General features: G+C 34.9%; 2 protein-coding genes across 2 annotated transcripts in view; both read left to right on the forward strand.

Annotated features, from left to right (window-relative positions):
- Positions 1-1,327: 1,327 nt before the first annotated feature.
- LOC107740043 (tip elongation aberrant protein 1) lies at positions 1,328-13,502 on the forward strand. The gene is made up of 18 exons (XM_016552316.1): positions 1,328-1,636; positions 1,716-1,788; positions 1,886-1,928; positions 2,042-2,120; positions 3,183-3,271; positions 3,393-3,539; positions 5,421-5,472; positions 5,701-5,801; positions 5,965-6,050; positions 8,311-8,392; positions 8,512-8,597; positions 10,612-10,699; positions 10,787-10,835; positions 10,928-11,015; positions 12,087-12,187; positions 12,278-12,362; positions 12,464-12,568; positions 13,195-13,502. The coding sequence occupies exons 1-18, from the start codon at positions 1,575-1,577 to the stop codon at positions 13,297-13,299; spliced, it is 1,521 nt and encodes a 506-aa protein (XP_016407802.1). The 5' UTR covers positions 1,328-1,574; the 3' UTR covers positions 13,300-13,502.
- A 1,255-nt stretch (positions 13,503-14,757) lies between these two features.
- The window catches only part of spina (spindlin a), a 16,504-nt gene continuing 13,078 nt past the window's right edge, over positions 14,758-18,183 (forward strand). Inside the window, exon 1 of the mRNA XM_016552317.1 lies at positions 14,758-14,907. The gene's annotated coding sequence lies outside the window, so the exon portion shown is untranslated. The remainder of the gene's footprint in view (positions 14,908-18,183) is intronic.

Here is an 18,183-nt window from a genome sequence, read left to right on the forward strand (position 1 = left end):
TTTACAGATCTTCTTTATGCACCAAGAGCTTGTAACACTCCAAAGAGAAAGGAAAAATTGAAATCGCATCATATGACCCCTTTAAACTCCATTCCATTTAGCTACAGCCTTGACTTCCACGCTGCTGCTTCCTCAAATCCATTCCACTTGGCTCATTCAGAGTCCATATAAATTCAACTGTACGGTGGCCGAGAGAGCTCAATGCGCTGCAACTTAAAGGAACACTCCACTATTTTTGAAAATAGGCTCATTTTCCAACTCCCTTCATGGTACGGCAGCAAAGTTCCTTGAAGAAAACACATGCAAATAGAAAAAGCACTAGCAAAGTTAGAAAACACATGTGCTGCAAATACTCACAACACAACCAAATAGCATTGCAAGTAGCACAGACCACAACGGAACCCTTACGAAAATTAACCATGGTTTTACTATAAATAAAACAAAAAAAACATGGTTACTATAGTTAAACCATGGTAACCACAAATTAACCATGGTTTTGCTACACTAACCATAGTTTAACCGTGGTATTTGTACAACTTTGGTTATACAAATGGTAATCAATACAAAAACATGGTTACTACACTTTTACTATAATAAAGGTTAATTTTCATAAGGGTTGTTGGGGTCCCCTTGAAACATTTCCCTTACGAAAATTAACCATGGTTTTATTATAGTAAAAGTGTAATTACCATGGTTTTGGCATATTATTGACTACCATTTGTATAACCACAGTTTTAACTACTAATATCATGGTTAAACTATGGTTAGTGTAATAAAACCATGGTTAATTTGTGGTTACCGTGGTTTAACTAATAGTAACCAAGTTTTTTTTTTGTTTGTTTGTAATAGTAAAACCATGGTTAATTTCCGTAAAGGAAGTTGTAAATTAGTCAGCTTACATAATGTTTCACAGTTACAGTAATTGTGTATTTCGTTGGCTTTTTGAAGCTAATAATATCCAAAAAAGGTAAGGAATCATATGATCAGGATGTTAAAATAAACAAAAATCTCACCTTTCAGAGCAGAAATTGATAAGCATGTCCCAGCCAGGTTCGTCACTTGCGCTTCCCTTAATCGGTGAGTATTTGCAGCGAGTTTCTGTTTATTTATTTTTTTACTTAAAAGTGTGTTTCGTTGTGTAGCCTGTGATAAGGACCTTTTATAAAATGAAATGACAGATTATGTAGTTTTATAACATATAACATTTTATTTAAATGCGTTTTATTCTGTCTGTGATAAAGACCTTTTAAAAAATATATAAAAACAGATGTAGTTTTATAAAATAAATATATTGTTGAAGCAATTTGTCTTAAAACGTAATTATTTTCATGGTTAGCCTCCATTAAGTTAAATGGGTCCCTGTGGCAGCAGATCTGTTAGCATGATGAGCTGCTGAAGTTTGTTTATCTGTATCACTAGGCAACACTTTCCTCATCTTACCTCTGCTAGAGACACTGAACCTGTGTGAATGAATCCCAAAGGACAGGAAAACATTTAGCACATGATACGCTCCCTGCTGATTATCACAGGACATAGATTAAAGAAATTAATTGTAAGACAATAACTACACTAAAATGGCTTTAGCGAGTGGACATTGGGTTGACAAGGAAATCGCAGGAGTCCCACCAAGCCCACGGTGAGTTCATTCTGCTTGCAGATGTTTATGCCATAAGGAGAAAAAAAATGAAAATAAGCATTATACATATCATTCACAGATATGGCCATGCAATGACTGTAGCAGGAAATATCGCTTTCTTGTTTGGAGGAGCATCCAGCGCGATCACAGAGGTGTGTGAATCTAATAAACCGCTGAAAACTGCTCTTTGTGTTCATAAAGATTATTGATCCAAACATAATGCCTGTGCAACTGTGTTTTTATCCTTAGGACAATCCTCCAATTTATCTGAATGACTTTTACATGGTTACAGGTACCTTTGGTGAAATATTTCGCTGTTAACACATAAGTGAATGCTTTTCCTAAACGTATTATTGATTTCATGATGGTTTGCAACTTTTCAAGTGTATTTTTCTTCTGTTTTAGTTTCACCTAATCGAGTTACATGGGAGCTGATGCCTCAGAAAGGTGACGTTCCCACAGCGAGAGAGGGACACACTTTATGGTAATTAGAGAGTTCATGTATTAATATTTAAAGCTAAAACCTCCACTGTTCAAAATTTGGGGTCAGTAAGATTTTAATGTTTTTCAAAGAAATCTCTTATTCTCACCAGGGCTGCATTTATTTGATTAAAAATGCAGTAAAAATTGTGAAATATTATTACAATTTCAATTGCCTGTTTTCTGTTGTAATATATTTTAAATTGTAATTTATTTCTGTGATCAAAGCGGAATTTTCAGCATCAGTCTTCAGTGTCACATGATCCTTCAGAAGTCATTCATATTTTTTTTTTCTAATTTCTTTATTATATTTTAAATATATATTTTATTTAAATATTTCAAATTTATTTGATGATTTAATTGAGTATTTTTTCCCTCCATATATATATATATATATATATATGGTGCATAGTGAAATGTTTTTAACTGTGCATTTTTACATTTAAACTAACCTGAACCAAATATGAAGTGTGAGAAAAGAAAAGAAAAAACAGGGAACAAAAAAAGAAAGCCAAGCTAAATATTACATTAAAAAACTAATAAATTATTTATTACAAAAATTAAAACAATAAATGAATAAAACAATTTATTGTAAAATATAAAAACAAATAAATGAGTTTTGGGTTCATTTATTTAATCGTGTTTATATTTTATAATACATTTATTTAATCAAAAACACAGTAAACTTGTGAAATATTATTGCAATTTCAAATAACTGTGCTATTTTAATATGCTGATTTGCTGCTCAAGAAACATTTTTGATTATTATTTATATTGAAAAAAATTTCGCTGCTTCATATTTTTGTGATAAACCGCGATACATTTTAGTTTTCAGGAATAATTTAATGAATAGAAGGTTCAAAAGAACAGCATTTGAAACAGAAATGTTTTGTAACATTATAAATGTCTTTACTGTCAATTTTGATCAATTTAATGCATCCTTGATGAATAAAAGTATTCATTTCCTTAAAAAAAAAGTCTTACTGGCCCCAAACTTTTAAACAGTATGTACATTAAAAAAAAAAAAAATTTAATTTTCAAAACCACACTTTTCCTTTTCCCATAGTGTCGTTAAAGGAAAACTCTACTTGTTTGGAGGTTCCTCTCATCCTGAAGCTGAAGAGTGTCTCCCAGGCGTCTATTGCTTTGACATTGGTGAGACACTAGACCTTTAATTGTGTAAATGCATGTGATTTCTAGATTCAAATGAACAGCTTGTGTTGTTGTCGTCATGTTAAGATGCTTGAGTTTTGATGTGGATTGTCTTGTGCGTCAGTGGCGTTGACGTGGGAGAAGCTGCTGACTGGAGGAGTGTGTCTGCGGACTCTGAGACACAGTGCAGCGGCTCTGGGAGAGAATATCTATGTGTACGGAGGGATTCTGGACAGCGTCCCTACAGATGACCTCATGATGTTCAACACCGGTCAGTACTGTGAGGACCGCATTATTAGACCTGTCCAGTGATTTGTGTAAAGTACAATTCAGAGAGTGTTTGAGAAGAAAGATGCAACAGAAACATATACAAATTAGCTTTTTTTGAATCATATACCTATATAAAGCTACTGTATTATATTTGATACTCAAATTTCTAATGCCTTTAAATGATCAACATGATCAAAACTTTGCTGTTAAACGTGTTTCACACTCAATCTCCTCCATGCTTCTGTCGTCTGATTGATAGTTTAGAGTTTATTCAGTCAAAGCTCTTGTAGTGTAACTGTAGCTGGAGCTTCACGTGTCAAATCTTGACTGATTTTATCAAGTAAAGGTCAGAATAACTGCAGTCATATCTCCAGATGAACACTTACTGGACTGAAGCAGCTCAGCTTTACTTGATTCTCCATCAATCATGTTTTAGAGTCTCAAATCTGATCCTCAGGATCTTTTGAGGAGCGTTTGTTTCCAGAAGCTTTACTTTCACTGTTCCTCAGCGGAGGAATGATCTTCACAAGCCTCCAGAACATCTCACATCTTCTGAGGAGCCTTTATTTCTTCAGCTCTCAATCACTGCATTATATGTTTGGATCATTTCAATCTCATCTTACTGAGACAGATTACTGCAGATATAGAGACGAGTGTACATTAAAAAAAAAAAAATTTTAATTTTCAAAACCACACTTTTCCTTTTCCCATAGTGTCGTTAAAGGAAAACTCTACTTGTTTGGAGGTTCCTCTCATCCTGAAGCTGAAGAGTGTCTCCCAGGCGTCTATTGCTTTGACATTGGTGAGACACTAGACCTTTAATTGTGTAAATGCATGTGATTTCTAGATTCAAATGAACAGCTTGTGTTGTTGTCGTCATGTTAAGATGCTTGAGTTTTGATGTGGATTGTCTTGTGCGTCAGTGGCGTTGACGTGGGAGAAGCTGCTGACTGGAGGAGTGTGTCTGCGGACTCTGAGACACAGTGCAGCGGCTCTGGGAGAGAATATCTATGTGTACGGAGGGATTCTGGACAGCGTCCCTACAGATGACCTCATGATGTTCAACACCGGTCAGTACTGTGAGGACCGCATTATTAGACCTGTCCAGTGATTTGTGTAAAGTACAATTCAGAGAGTGTTTGAGAAGAAAGATGCAACAGAAACATATACAAATTAGCTTTTTTTGAATCATATACCTATATAAAGCTACTGTATTATATTTGATACTCAAATTTCTAATGCCTTTAAATGATCAACATGATCAAAACTTTGCTGTTAAACGTGTTTCACACTCAATCTCCTCCATGCTTCTGTCGTCTGATTGATAGTTTAGAGTTTATTCAGTCAAAGCTCTTGTAGTGTAACTGTAGCTGGAGCTTCACGTGTCAAATCTTGACTGATTTTATCAAGTAAAGGTCAGAATAACTGCAGTCATATCTCCATCTAAGGCAAATTGCATGTTTTTGCTCAGTTTGGGCCTCTGAATATAATTTAGCTGGTTTTTTTAACCATAAAAGCCTGATGGATCAAATATGATACTCAACAAAAAAACACATATGCGACTTTTTATTTTAGATTTTGTCTAAAGGTTCAATAATCTGTTACTTTAAAAAATAAAAATAAAAAAAAACCTTTTCTGTCTATTATTTCATATGTCAGGCTTTACAGGGTTAAATCGTTTTAAAAAAAAATAGTTCATGCGAAAATGAAAATTCTGTCATTATTTACTCTCTCGTGTCGTTCCAAACTCAAAAAAATACTATAAAAGCACCATGAAAGTCATGAATCAGATCCAAATTTAAGTTTTGTTATTGTTTTAATTTTTTGATTAACTATTTTGTCAATAGTAACTTACAGTATGTCGATGCTTTACTTCTTTCAGTGTCGTTGAATTGGATGCCTATTAAAACTACAGGAGCTCTGCCTTCAGCAAGGTAAATACTGATCTGACTGTAGATGTAAAACTGTGTGTAGAAAAACATATAAAAGAGCATATATTGTAAATGTATGATTGTTGGAAATGAAGCTGTAATTGTCGGCCATCTGTTCAAAGCTGCAGTTTTATCAGCTGTGTTTATTTTGTGCTTTTTCTCTTGCAGAGACTCAAGCTCAGCATCTGCTGTCTTTCCATCTGACCGCCTTCTTCTGCTTCTCTTCTTTAGATATGGTCATTCATTAGCTGTGGTCGGTGAGCAGATATTCCTGTTTGGTGGATGTTCAGAGGACGGGACTCAAACCAAAGACATGTGCGCACTGAATACAGGTACAACACTGGGAATACTGCAGATTCATTTTTTCACATAGTAAAGATTGCAGTTGAAGTGGAAAGACTCATTTACACAGCGTGAACGACTGACTGTAATGAACTAGTGAAGAACTATTATAGAAGAACTATAGAACTATGTAATGAACTATTTTTCTCATAGAGACTCTGGTGTGGGAACAGTGTAAGGTAAAAGGAGAGGCTCCTGTTGTTTGTGCCGGTCAAACCTTTACATCACATCATGACAAGGTGAAACAGGTTTAGTTTACTGGAGTCATGTTAAAGACTAGATTTAAGTTGTTTTTCTTTCTTTCTTTTCTTTTCTTTTGTGTAATGAACTAGTGAAGAACTATTATAGAAGAACTATAGAACTATGTAATGAACTATTTTTCTCATAGAGACTCTGGTGTGGGAACAGTGTAAGGTAAAAGGAGAGGCTCCTGTTGTTTGTGCCGGTCAAACCTTTACATCACATCATGACAAGGTGAAACAGGTTTAGTTTACTGGAGTCATGTTAAAGACTAGATTTAAGTTGTTTTTCTTTCTTTCTTTTCTTTTCTTTTGGAAAGAAATTTATATTTTTATTCTGCAAGGATGCATTAAATTGATCAAAAGTGACAGTAAAGGCATTTCTATTTCAAATAAATGATGTTCTTTTGAACTTTTTATTCATCAAAGAATCCTGAAAAATAAAATGTATCAGTGTTTCCAAACAAACATCAACTGTTTTCAGCATTGATGATTATCAGAAATGTTTCTTGAGCAGCAAATCAGCATATTAGAATGATTTCTGAAGATCATGTGACACTGAAGACTGGAGTAATGATGCTGAAAATTCAGCTTTGATCACAGAAATAAATTACATTTTAACAGATATTCAAATGGATAAGAGTTATTTTAAATTGTAATAATATTTCACATTTTACAGAATTTTTGATCAAATAAATGCAGCCCTAGGGAGCATAAGCAACTTCTTTCAAAAAAAAAATAAAAAATCATCCTGACCCCAAATTTTGATCAGTGGTATTTAAGAGAGAGTGTATGCTTTCGATGCTGTGAATAGGGGTGGGCGATATACCACTAGACATGATTAACCGGTAGAAACTTGTCAACCAGTAGACATTTTGGACTATCGTCTCTATCGCGGTTACACACTCACATGATGTTCCTGTGCCTTGTGGTCATGAAAACTTCTTGTTTGCATGCGTTTTAAGCATTGGGGTTTAAAAACAAGTGATTTTAAGCCGTTGAAGCGCAATCCGCAGCGAAAGAGAACTCATTTCTCTATATGCTGAACTGGATGACGACACCACTGAATCATCAATGAACTGACTTGTCCTCTTGCATTATTGACAAACTATTTTCCTGTTTCACACTGTAAAGCTGCTTTGACACAACCAGTATTGTATGAAGTGCTATACAAATAAAGGTGACTTGTCTTGACTTATGCGTGTGCTGTCTGAGAGACAGAGAGGCATGCACATGTGAAGACAGCGCTCATAGAGCACGGGAGTATTGAACTGTGTTATTTTTGCCGCTTTATAGGCCGTGAACAGTTAAATACACACACTTGAATGTGTCAAAATGCCCGTCTTTGCAAGTATCCTTGTGAACATAGTAATTTAACAATTTAGCAAACAGCCGAGAAAGAAAACACATGTGTAACAGTATATTAGATCCGGGCAGCTCTTAAAGTGACAGCAGTCTAATATTCCTGCTGTCTGTCATTCATGTTAATCAAACAACAAAAGAGAGAAAATCTCTCACTGCTCTTGACTTAATCACTTTTGTAACTTTAATAAGAAGAAATATATATTTAATAATTTACACAGTGAAGAATATGCAGTGTTTTTATTCATTTGATTACTTTATACCATGTATGTAGCATTTCTTAATTATTTTGTTCTACTGTAGTTTTTTTGTCCTATTGCTTGTAATTAGTTTCTTATAGTTATTTAATCACTGACTGTTTACTTGTCTTTTTTTTTTTTTTTTAGGCTAGTATTAGTGTTTTGTGATATTGACACTGGTGAAGAATACTGAAATTTCTATTGTATCAAAAAATTTGATATCATAAAGACCTTATATAAAGCAAAAAAAATAACTATATTGTGAAATATATCGTTACCGTGAAATAAAATTACTCGTATCGTGATATAACATTTTGGTCATATCGCCCACCCCTAGCTGTGACACAGGAATAAATGACATTTTAAAATATATTAACATAAAATAAACACTTATTTTAAATTGTAATAATATTTCACAAAGTTGTTTGCTCAGAAAATTCAGTGTTGATGAGAAATAGAGACCTATTGCAAAAACATAATTTTTTTTTTAAAACATTTAAAAATCCGCAAACTTTTGAACAGCAGTGTACAATTTCTGAAATACATGCGAATAAGTGAAAAAAACTGCTCAAACTGAAGTTGAATTACTTAGAGTTTTAGAACAAACTTCAAGTTTGAGCGAAGGTAATAATGATGCTTGAACAAATGTTTTGATTCAGGATATTTACTTATTCGGAGGAACCATCACTAATCCAGATGGAGTGCTATCATCAACAAATGAAATTCACAAATTAAGCATCGGTAAGATGAGAAGCAAAACTGAGACTGATGTTCTGCTGCCAAGAGCCTCCTGTTTTCTCATAGTAGTTTGCAGTGAATGAACAGATACTAACACTGTTACACTCTTCCTGTTTTACCAGCAAAGATGAAATGGAAAGTACCGCTGTATGTCGGCATCCCTCCCTCCAGACGTCACAGACACACGGCTTTCATCGTCCACAGTCATGTATGTGTGTGTTAATGTGCGCTTTTACATACAGTACCTTTCAAAAGTTTAGACACTCAACTGTTTCTAATAATCACCAAAAAAAATCTAAAGGCTTCTGCTTAAATGACTGCCATTTTTATTATATTTTTTTAAATGGAGAAGAGATTGAAGGGAAGCATCATAAAATGCCCGTGTTCCTCCTTCAGTGGTGTTTCAAAGCATCCCATGATGCACCTCATGAAGTTGTTGAATGTCCAGGGGTGCGTTTCCCGTACAATGACATAACTCAGTGATTAACCACCATAGTACGATGCATTGTTGTGGAAACTAACTAGCCAGTCACGACTGTTTCCCGAACACGGTCGCATCTCTGTTGTTTGAACCACATTAGTTCAACAATTTAGGGCCGTTGTTAATGACGTCGCACGCATTTGGTGGAGTAATAACTTCTGCTAATTAATTGATTCGAGATCTCTAAGATGCTGCTGCATTAAACATGGCACCTGATGACTAGTTACTATGTTTTGTTCCCTGTCATTTTGCTTTATTTGATGTTTGATTCACCGCGGGTTTCCTCTTACGTCATTCTCCGGGGTTCCCTTAGGCATTTATGCACTTGCACACTCTTCAAAAACAACGCTTATTGAGGACGCGCTAAAATGTATATATATTTATGTTCCTGTGGCTCAGTGGTAGAGCATTGCTTTAGCAGCGCAAAAGGTTGTGGGTTCAATTCCCAGAGAACACACATACTGGTAAAAAAATGTATAGCCTGAATGCACTGTAAGTCGCTTTGGATAAAAGCGTCTGCTAAATGCATAAATTAAATTAAATTAAAATTATATTTAAATAGAATGGAAGATATAGATTGTACTGCATGTTAGCTTACTTATTGTGACCAAGAGCATAATTTATTTAAGTCCATATGTCTTACTAACAAGAAACTATGCTTCTAACCACAGGTCGAGAGCTGTAGTTCCTACCACGTAAGTTTGCGACACTGTTTGCGAACGTTCGTTTGAACTATGGTTTCGCGAAACACCGAATCGTTGAACTATGCTGGTAACGGTGGAACTTGCGACCATAGTTGGCTAACGATGCTTTTGTGAAACGCGCCCCAGAATGAGCAGAGCTGGAATATAAACAAAGGAGAAGTTCAAATATAAGAGTTTTTGTTTTTGTCGCAAAAATTTATTCCCAGACTAACATTTGTGTTATTATTATTCATCACTTTACTACGGAAGCCCGGTTCCACCACGGCATAAAAAAATTTAAAATGTAATTGTGACTTTTTATCTCACAATTCTGAGTTTATAACATGCAATTGTGAGTTTATATCATGCAGCTTTGACTTTATAACTCACAAATGTTTATATCTCATGATTCTACATTTATAACAGGCAATTGTGAGTTTATATCTCACAGTTCTGAGAAAAAGTCAGAATTGCGACATGCAAACTCGCAATTGCAAAAAAAAAAAAAGTCAGAACTGTGAGATAAAAAGTCGCAGTTAACTAAAAATTACTTTTTTATTCAGTGGTGGAAAAAAGATTTGATATGTTACTAATGTTACAACATATGAAAAATAGTCAGATGAAGAATGAGCAAATGTATCCAAATGTATGAATGTATCTATTATAGTATTTATTCATATATATTTTTTATATTTATATTCTTCATTTTCATTTTAATTACATTTTTAGTAATTTTGCTATGTGCTTATATATATATATATACTGTGTGTGTGTGTGTGTGTGTGTTTTTTTTTTTTATATATATTTATTTATTTCTAGTTAGCTTTAACTTTTCTTTTTTTTTTCAGTTTTAGTAATTCTGTACTTAAACTTTTTTTTTTTTGGTTAGATGCCAAGGCAACATTTCAAATTATTGATAATTACCAAAATGATTTTTAAAAGCTTTACTTTAGTTAACAATAACGGCACTAGTATGTGTTAGACACGTCAAACCTGTGTTCAGTATCTCAAATCTAACTTTATTGCTTTTAAGTGAGTGTATTTCTGCTTGGTTGCAGATTTATGTGTTTGGAGGCAAAAATGAAGAACAAGATTTTAATGACTTGAAAATAATGAAGTTAATAAACCCCTCAGAGAGACAGCCAGGTAAGTAACGCTCCTGTCTGACTCCTACTGTCAATACCAGTCATCTGTATTCATTTCATCTGAGTCTGATCCATGATTGTCGTACAGTGATGAAGGAGATTTTGTCTGAGTTTGGACTGCAGGGTGTCAGTAATAGGTGGGTGTGTTTCTCTGACTAAAACACGGCTTTCGTTACCAGTTTCACATGAAAGTAACGTTCTGTTATTCAAATCATTTCCGCTTGATCAGCTTCGCCCCGACAAAGATTCCCAACGTGAAATACGATCTGAGTCAGTCTCCAGTGACCGTGAAGAGCTACAGGAGTGAAAACATTCAGGTGACTGACGTCACACACCTCCATTACAAACGGCACACACACTCCAGTGCACTACATTGATCACAAGTGACAGTAAAGACATTTATCATGTTACAAATGAAACTTCAATTCATTAAATAATCCTGAAAAACAAAATGCGTCACGGTTTCCACAAAAATATTGTGCAGCACAACTGTTTTCAACATTGATAATAATCAGAAATGTTTCTTGAGCTGAAATTACTGACTGATTACAGATTACATGTTGAAAATTGTAGTTAGTAATCTAGGTTACTCATTTTAGGTCATGCATTCTGAGTACTTGTTTTAAACTTACCGTTAAATGTACCGCATTGTTGTAAAAAAAAAAGCAGAAAGAAAATATAATCCATTTTTTTGATATCAACATCATTAAATGCATTACATTACTCCAGGGTTTCCCAAACTGGGTGTTAGTGAAAGAATTGCAGTGGGTTTGATTGAGTTGATAAAAAGCTAATAATTAATTCAGGTTTGGCTGAAAAAAGGGGGATCCCTGCATTACATGAGCAAACATTAATAAGCATGAAAACAGCAATGACATGATTGCACGCCCAACGTCTTCAAAGCTACGCAGTAATGAACATTTTAAAGAGAAAAAAGAAGAATTAGAATATTTTGCTGCCATTGTGTGAATAATATGTAATCCATAAAAATAACTGTAATCTGATTATGAGCATTTTAGAATTATTTTATTTTAATTATGAGTACTTAATTTTTGGAATCTGATTACGTAATCCATATCACATGTCATCTGGAGTAATTATGCTGAAAATTAAGCTTTGATCACAGGAATAAATTACAGTTTAACAGATATTCACATAGAAAACAGCTATTTTTAATTATAATAATATTTCAGAATTTTACTGTATTTTTGATCAAATAAATTCAGCCTTGGTGAGCAGAAGAGACTTCTTTCGAAAACATTTTTTAAAAATCATACCGACCCTAAACTTTGAACAGTGGAGATTTTAGCCTTAAAGATAAATCTGTATATGTAAGGCAATATATGATTTTGTAACCAATGCATCAAACTCATGTCGCTTTCATCCAGGCGAGCGTTCATAGAGATTTCAGTGCCGTTCGTGACGAGGCCATGAACATGATCCACAAAGCTTTTGCCATGTTAGATGAGGAATTCCAAAAAGTAGACAGGTAGAGGTTATGCCTTATTGTTTATTTCACGTTAACTGTCTAAAAAGACATCTTATAAAGCAAAACTGAATCAGCTCTCATCTGAAACAGAGAAAAGGAAGCACTTGCGCGGGACACAGAGGCTCTACAGAATGAGCGCGACGCTCAGAACCAGCATCTGCTGAGACAGAAACAGGTGCTGCTGGTCAAACTCATGTCATTCGATTGATTTTCTTGGATGTGTTTGCTGTTGTTCCTCTCAATGACTGAAGGAAGCTTGCGGTTGTGATTGGACAGGAACTTCAGGATATGCTGGAAAGACACAGGACTCAGAACGAGGCCTGGCTGCGTGCGCGAGCAGACGAGAATGACAGGGAGAGGAAGGAGCTGTGTAAACTAAGGGTGTGTGACATTCACTTCAGACAAACTGCTGTCAGATGGAGACACCAGCTTGTTTTGAGCAGTTTAATCTTTGAATAACTGTTTTCATACTCTAGCATTCACTGTCAGATTGTTGTCTGTAAGTAATTAGTGACTGAATGTTTTTGTTGTTGTTGCATGAACTATTCCTTTAAATAAAATCACATATATAAAATGACATTTGCATACAATTATAATATTTATTAATATTTTGAGGTTTTATTTTTATATTTTTAGTTTTCATTTTAATTTTAGTTAAAGTTTTTAGTTAGTCATTTTTAGTTTTTTTTTTTTTATCTGTAATAATATAGATTTTTTAAATATTTTTAATTTTCATAATATAGGGCAATTTTATGAAACATACATTTTCTGTATATAATAATATATATTAATATATATAATTTCATATATATATTTTTTTTTTTAGAAATACACTTTTTATCTGACATCTTAATAATCTAAAGAAAGGCCTTTCTGCATGAGCTTTTCACACTGAACTCATGTTTAAAACTCTGGCAAACGTCTCATTTTGTGCGTGGAGTGAATGATGGCTGTTTAACATTTCAACATGCAGGTCCTTATTTATTGTTTGGGTGTGAATCTTCCAGGAGGAGGTGCTCCAGGAGCAGGAGAGCCTGAAAGAGGAGCAATGCAATATCCAAAAACGCAGTGAGCAGCTCCTGTCCATTATGCAGCAGTTCAAAGGCATGTGAAGACACTGTCTCCATGGCAACCGCAGAGGGAGACAGTGTTATTATTGATGCCACTCCCTTACTGAGAGATATTTGGGTTTGTCTGTCTGATGATGATTTGGTTATTCCACCGTGTGTGTGTGTGTGTGTGTGTGTTAATGAACGTCACAATGCATTAGATGACCTCATTGCCAGAGATACCTGTAGAGCACAGGATGATTTGTGACGCATGTGAAAAGATTTTCTGAAACATGATGAAGTAAACCGAGGTTTACCACCAAAGACCCATGTCGTTTATTTTCATGTTTCTCCACAAGCTTGTGTTTTATATCAGTTGAGAGAAACTTGAGGCCCTCGGGTCACTAAATTGAACCTTGACCTGATATCAGTTATGAAAAAATTGTAGTACAGGATTTATAACATAATAACATTAAACTTATTTTGCCTTTGTACAATTGCATTTAATCATTTAGCAGATGCTTTTATTTAAAGAAACTTACAAAACAGGTAAATTTAATTACAGAAAAAAATATATTTAAAATAATTAAAATCTGTAATGAATATTCATTACAAAAAATTTATATATATATATATATACACACACACAAACATTTACAGTCAGTCCCAAATATATATAATTTACATTTGTATTTTTTAATATTTATTTTAATATTTTTAATTATTCTAGAAATACAGTTTTCTGACCTTACAGAGTGAAACATATATAAATATAAAACACAAATATAAAATAAATATATAATATCAATATGCCATTATACAGTGAATCCAATATATATATATATACAATTTTATGAAAATTTATTGCATAATGAATATATAATATGCAACCCTTATATAGTCAATCCCAAATATAAATAATTAAATTGTTTATTGTTATTATTATTATTGTGCAAATACACTATCTGATGTGGTCGTCTTCATATTCTTATTTCATGCTTTTTAAGATCTCTTACAAAAGCAAAAAATAAGAAAGCCAAAATCAGACATCCCTCTGTATTTAGCTGTATTTAGCTTTATGAAAATTTCTATAAAATCAACAAAAGTAAATCTTAATAATAAATCTTAAAATCTTCATAAACATCTTGATACGTGATATTTCAGAATAGCGCACTGTCCATAATATTTACCTACTTCCAGTGAATTTTTCATCTTATTTAAATGCTATATAATATCATATATTCATGCTATATACAACAGACTGCATAGGCTATTAGGGAATTCATAAACTCATTCTAGCCCATCAAATTACAGATTTTATTGTCTATTGTCACTGGGTTTTTGAAGGGGACAGTCATGTCTCCCAACTCGTGTCGCAGTGCTTGCGCATGCGCACACATCCTCGCCCAGCCGTGCCGAAAACAGCCGAAGAAAGCCGATGGGAAACGGTCGGCGGCGCACTATTTGGCAGGAAGGCTTCGCGTACAGCGCCAGCACAGTCCGGCAGTGGAGCACTATATGGCAGCGGGGAGGGGAGGGCGAGAGCTCGGCCGCATTCGAGGCCGCCTGCGCTCATCAAACGCTGCTCATTGAACACACACAGTGAGGCAGAGCTGGAGTGGAAATATTTTTTATGCCGCAATATGCGTGAATTTCTAAAATAAACCCGGGGTAAGCGAGCATCCATGCCATAAATGCCACATTTATGTATTGCACTTGAATAAAAAAGCGAAATGCGACAAGATTGAGCTCAGAGCTGCAGTGGAGGGAGTGAAGGGGGTTTTGGGGCGAGCTGTGGGGACGCTTGATCCAGACGTTTCTGTTGAAAATGTGTTTCTTGTGCTTCCTTTGTTTCTGCTGCGGGATTGTAAATAAGAGTTTGAGCCAAAATGGCGGCCGGAGCCGTTGAGCTGCGTCGAGCTATGAGCTATTGCGCTGCGTTTAGCCTCACGCTTTTATCATTTAACGCTCTTTTATGCCTTTATCTCCCTCTTGGATGATTTGTATGCAGTCGTAGCATTTACAATATGACACCTGGTTGCGTTGGTGGTGATTATGTAGCCTTTAATGAAGAGAGCTAGCGAGATGGAGTCAGTTAGCCAGACAGATTTGAATGTTTCTAATGACAAATTGCGATTTTGTGTTCACAAAACGTGCACTTATTGCTCTTTTCTGCCTTATTTTGATCGTTAAACGGCTAAATACGGTCTTTCTGCAATGCAATGCTTTCTTTAGTCCTCCATATAGCTGGTATCTCTCTGTAATGCCCATTTTTTCTTCAAAAAGGATGCTTTTGTACACATGCAAGCTGTTCATGTGTGTATATTTTGTCGTTTTCACTGTAACTAGACAACTTGCAGTGCTGCTTGTCATCTCGCCTGTTAATGGCATCCCTGAAACCCAATCTGGCCAACTGATCTCACTGCATTGTTGAGGGTTCTGGCCAATTTGAAATGTAAGGTCTTGAATTCATTAGTCTCATCTGATGCTCAGTGATCAGGTTGCATTGAGAAAGTCTGCTGAATTTCCGCGAGGAACAACAACATGAATCATTCTGGGGGTTTTGTTTGGAAGGGGCCGGCGGTTCATTTGTATTTCAAGACAGTCTGCTGAAGAGTTTTGTAGGGCACCTCTGGAGGATTAATTGATCAATTAGGCTTGTAAAGGAGAGATTACAGCAGAGAAACAGCCACTGCAGTGGGTTTCATTTAAGCCTTTCTTTAGCTTCTGAATTGCACTCTTTTTGTGGACCAACCACTCCAAACAAAGCGAAATGTGATCATATCTATGCAAACATATAATGTTTGTGTATGCATATGTAATTTTGTCTTACTGGTCACTTTACATAACCATGTTGCTCTAAAACTACCGTTTTCCTTTTGTATCCTTTCCTTGGTTTCACTTGGTTATGAATACTGTTCAATAACACCATTTTCTGCATCATTGAGCTGTAAATTCCCTCGCTTTAATTGCGTTCAACATTGTCAGACACTGTCATTACAGCAGCCACTGGCTAACATTTGATACAGCTCAGTACTTTTGCCTCTACATCCAAAATATATTAGATTCTCATACGCTGGAAAATGCATACACAGAATTGCTCCATCATCCATGTGCAGGTTTTAATGCAACACCATTGAGTTCAGTTATAGCAATGATTTTGACAGCGTTGGCGATCCATTGTCATGAGTGTAGGTTTATGTAAAGTATAGTTAACTTCAGCCACAGTATATTAGCCAGGGGAAAGTCTAGGCCAGACCTGGTTCTAGTTTCATCCCAGAAAATAAGAAATTATACTTGCTTATAGAAAATATAGATTTTTTGCAATGGTTTTCAGTGCGGTTAAACACAAATTCCCCCTAGATTTTAATGTGAAAACAAAGAACATATAGAGTATTTGTGCATTACGATGGCATTTGTGTTGCATTTAATTGATGTTGCATTGCAGTAAATCAGTGTAATTCAGCAAAAATACTGTCATTTAGAGCAAGAACCACCATTGAAAATAACAAAAATATACTTGTGTGGATACATTTGGAAGCAATTTTATCTTAATTCTCTTTATGCAAAATTCTAGAATTCTTCTATTTTGAGGTGAAATGTGTCTTTGATGTTGTTTTTGTGAGATTCACCTAATTTTATGAAAAAGACCAGCGGAAAATGAAATGAGAGTTAGTTTGAAAGGTGCATGAGGGATATGTTATATATATTGAGGACAAATACTTGGGTCAAGTGATTAAAACTTTGGCATCATCTCGCCATCTTTATCTAAAAGTAACATGGCAGGATGCCTTAAAAAAGGAGGACTGACCTTGAGTTAATGTTCCTGTCTTGTTCGTTATTTTCGTGGCAGTTACAGACTGTAAAATTGAAAATGGAAGCGGTGTTATTTGAGTCCAGCTGTGTTGGAAAATAGCAATAAATGCATGTTCTGGTGTATTTTTATGCATTTTACACATTTTAAAAAGATACTGCAGTTGGATTGCACTAGGTCATGTTCATGTGCAATGGACTGTTTTATAAAACATGTTACGGTTTTGATTCAGTTGGACGGTCTGGTAGAATAAATGAGTTTGCCGGCTGACGTGGTGTAAGGAAGCCCCGAGCTCCCTGCGCTTGTAGCGTACTCCTGTTGTGTTGTATAACAGCGTCTGCTTGGCTTCCTGAATAATGCAAGTCTCATGTCATGGCTCATCTGCTCTGCTTTCTTTGGTGTTTTGGGATGTCAGATGGGATGTGCATCTTTTATTGAATGCCGATTTGCAAAGCATAAACCTTCACATGGGGTTGACATTTCATGTCATTAATCACATTTGAGTCTGTTTACCATGTTTTTTACATTTCAGGATTCAACTTTTGTAGTTTTAAGTTGTCGTCTGAAATATATTTCACTTAAAGGAGTAGTTCATCCAAAAATGAACATTCGGTCATTGTTTACTCGCCTTCATGTCGTTCCAAACCTGAATTACTTTCTTTGTTCTGTGGATCATAAAAGAAGATATTTTGAAAAATGTTGGCAACCATTATACCTTATATTTGAATGAATCTGAACATTGCATAAAGCTAGGTTCAAAATTCTTGTTTGATTTTGTTGACTCATTAGAGTTTTTACGGAGGGGATTTTAGATTTCTCTTTTCATCACTCCATAAATCAGAAAATACTGTAAACAGCCAGATACGTATACAATTTCACAATGTGTTTAGGAATAAAATGTTGTATAAATCAGTGTGAATGATATATGTGACCCTGGAGCTAGGCCTGTCACGATAACAACTTTTTGTTGTGCGATATATTGCCCCAGAAATAATTGCGATAAGCGATATTATTGTCATTTTAAAGACCATTTTATGCCACTGAATATATAATCATAATGTAACAGCATAATAATGCAAGAAGGCCTACACACTTCCAAATGACAACAAACTTTTAATTTTAAGAATATTTAG

Source organism: Sinocyclocheilus rhinocerous, unplaced genomic scaffold (genome assembly GCF_001515625.1).
Source record: "Sinocyclocheilus rhinocerous isolate Xijiao unplaced genomic scaffold, SAMN03320098_v1.1 scaffold6216, whole genome shotgun sequence".
NCBI lineage: Eukaryota > Metazoa > Chordata > Actinopteri > Cypriniformes > Cyprinidae > Sinocyclocheilus > Sinocyclocheilus rhinocerous.

Bases quoted from the DNA above. Each gene is read 5' to 3' on its own strand.
- LOC107740043 (XM_016552316.1), top strand. From the start codon at position 1,575: ATGGCTTTAGCGAGTGGACATTGGGTTGACAAGGAAATCGCAGGAGTC. The intron at 2,121-3,182 runs GTAATTAGAGAG...CTTTTCCCATAG, and splicing joins AGAGAGGGACACACTTTATG to TGTCGTTAAAGGAAAACTCT. The intron at 5,802-5,964 runs GTACAACACTGG...TTTTTCTCATAG, and splicing joins CATGTGCGCACTGAATACAG to AGACTCTGGTGTGGGAACAG.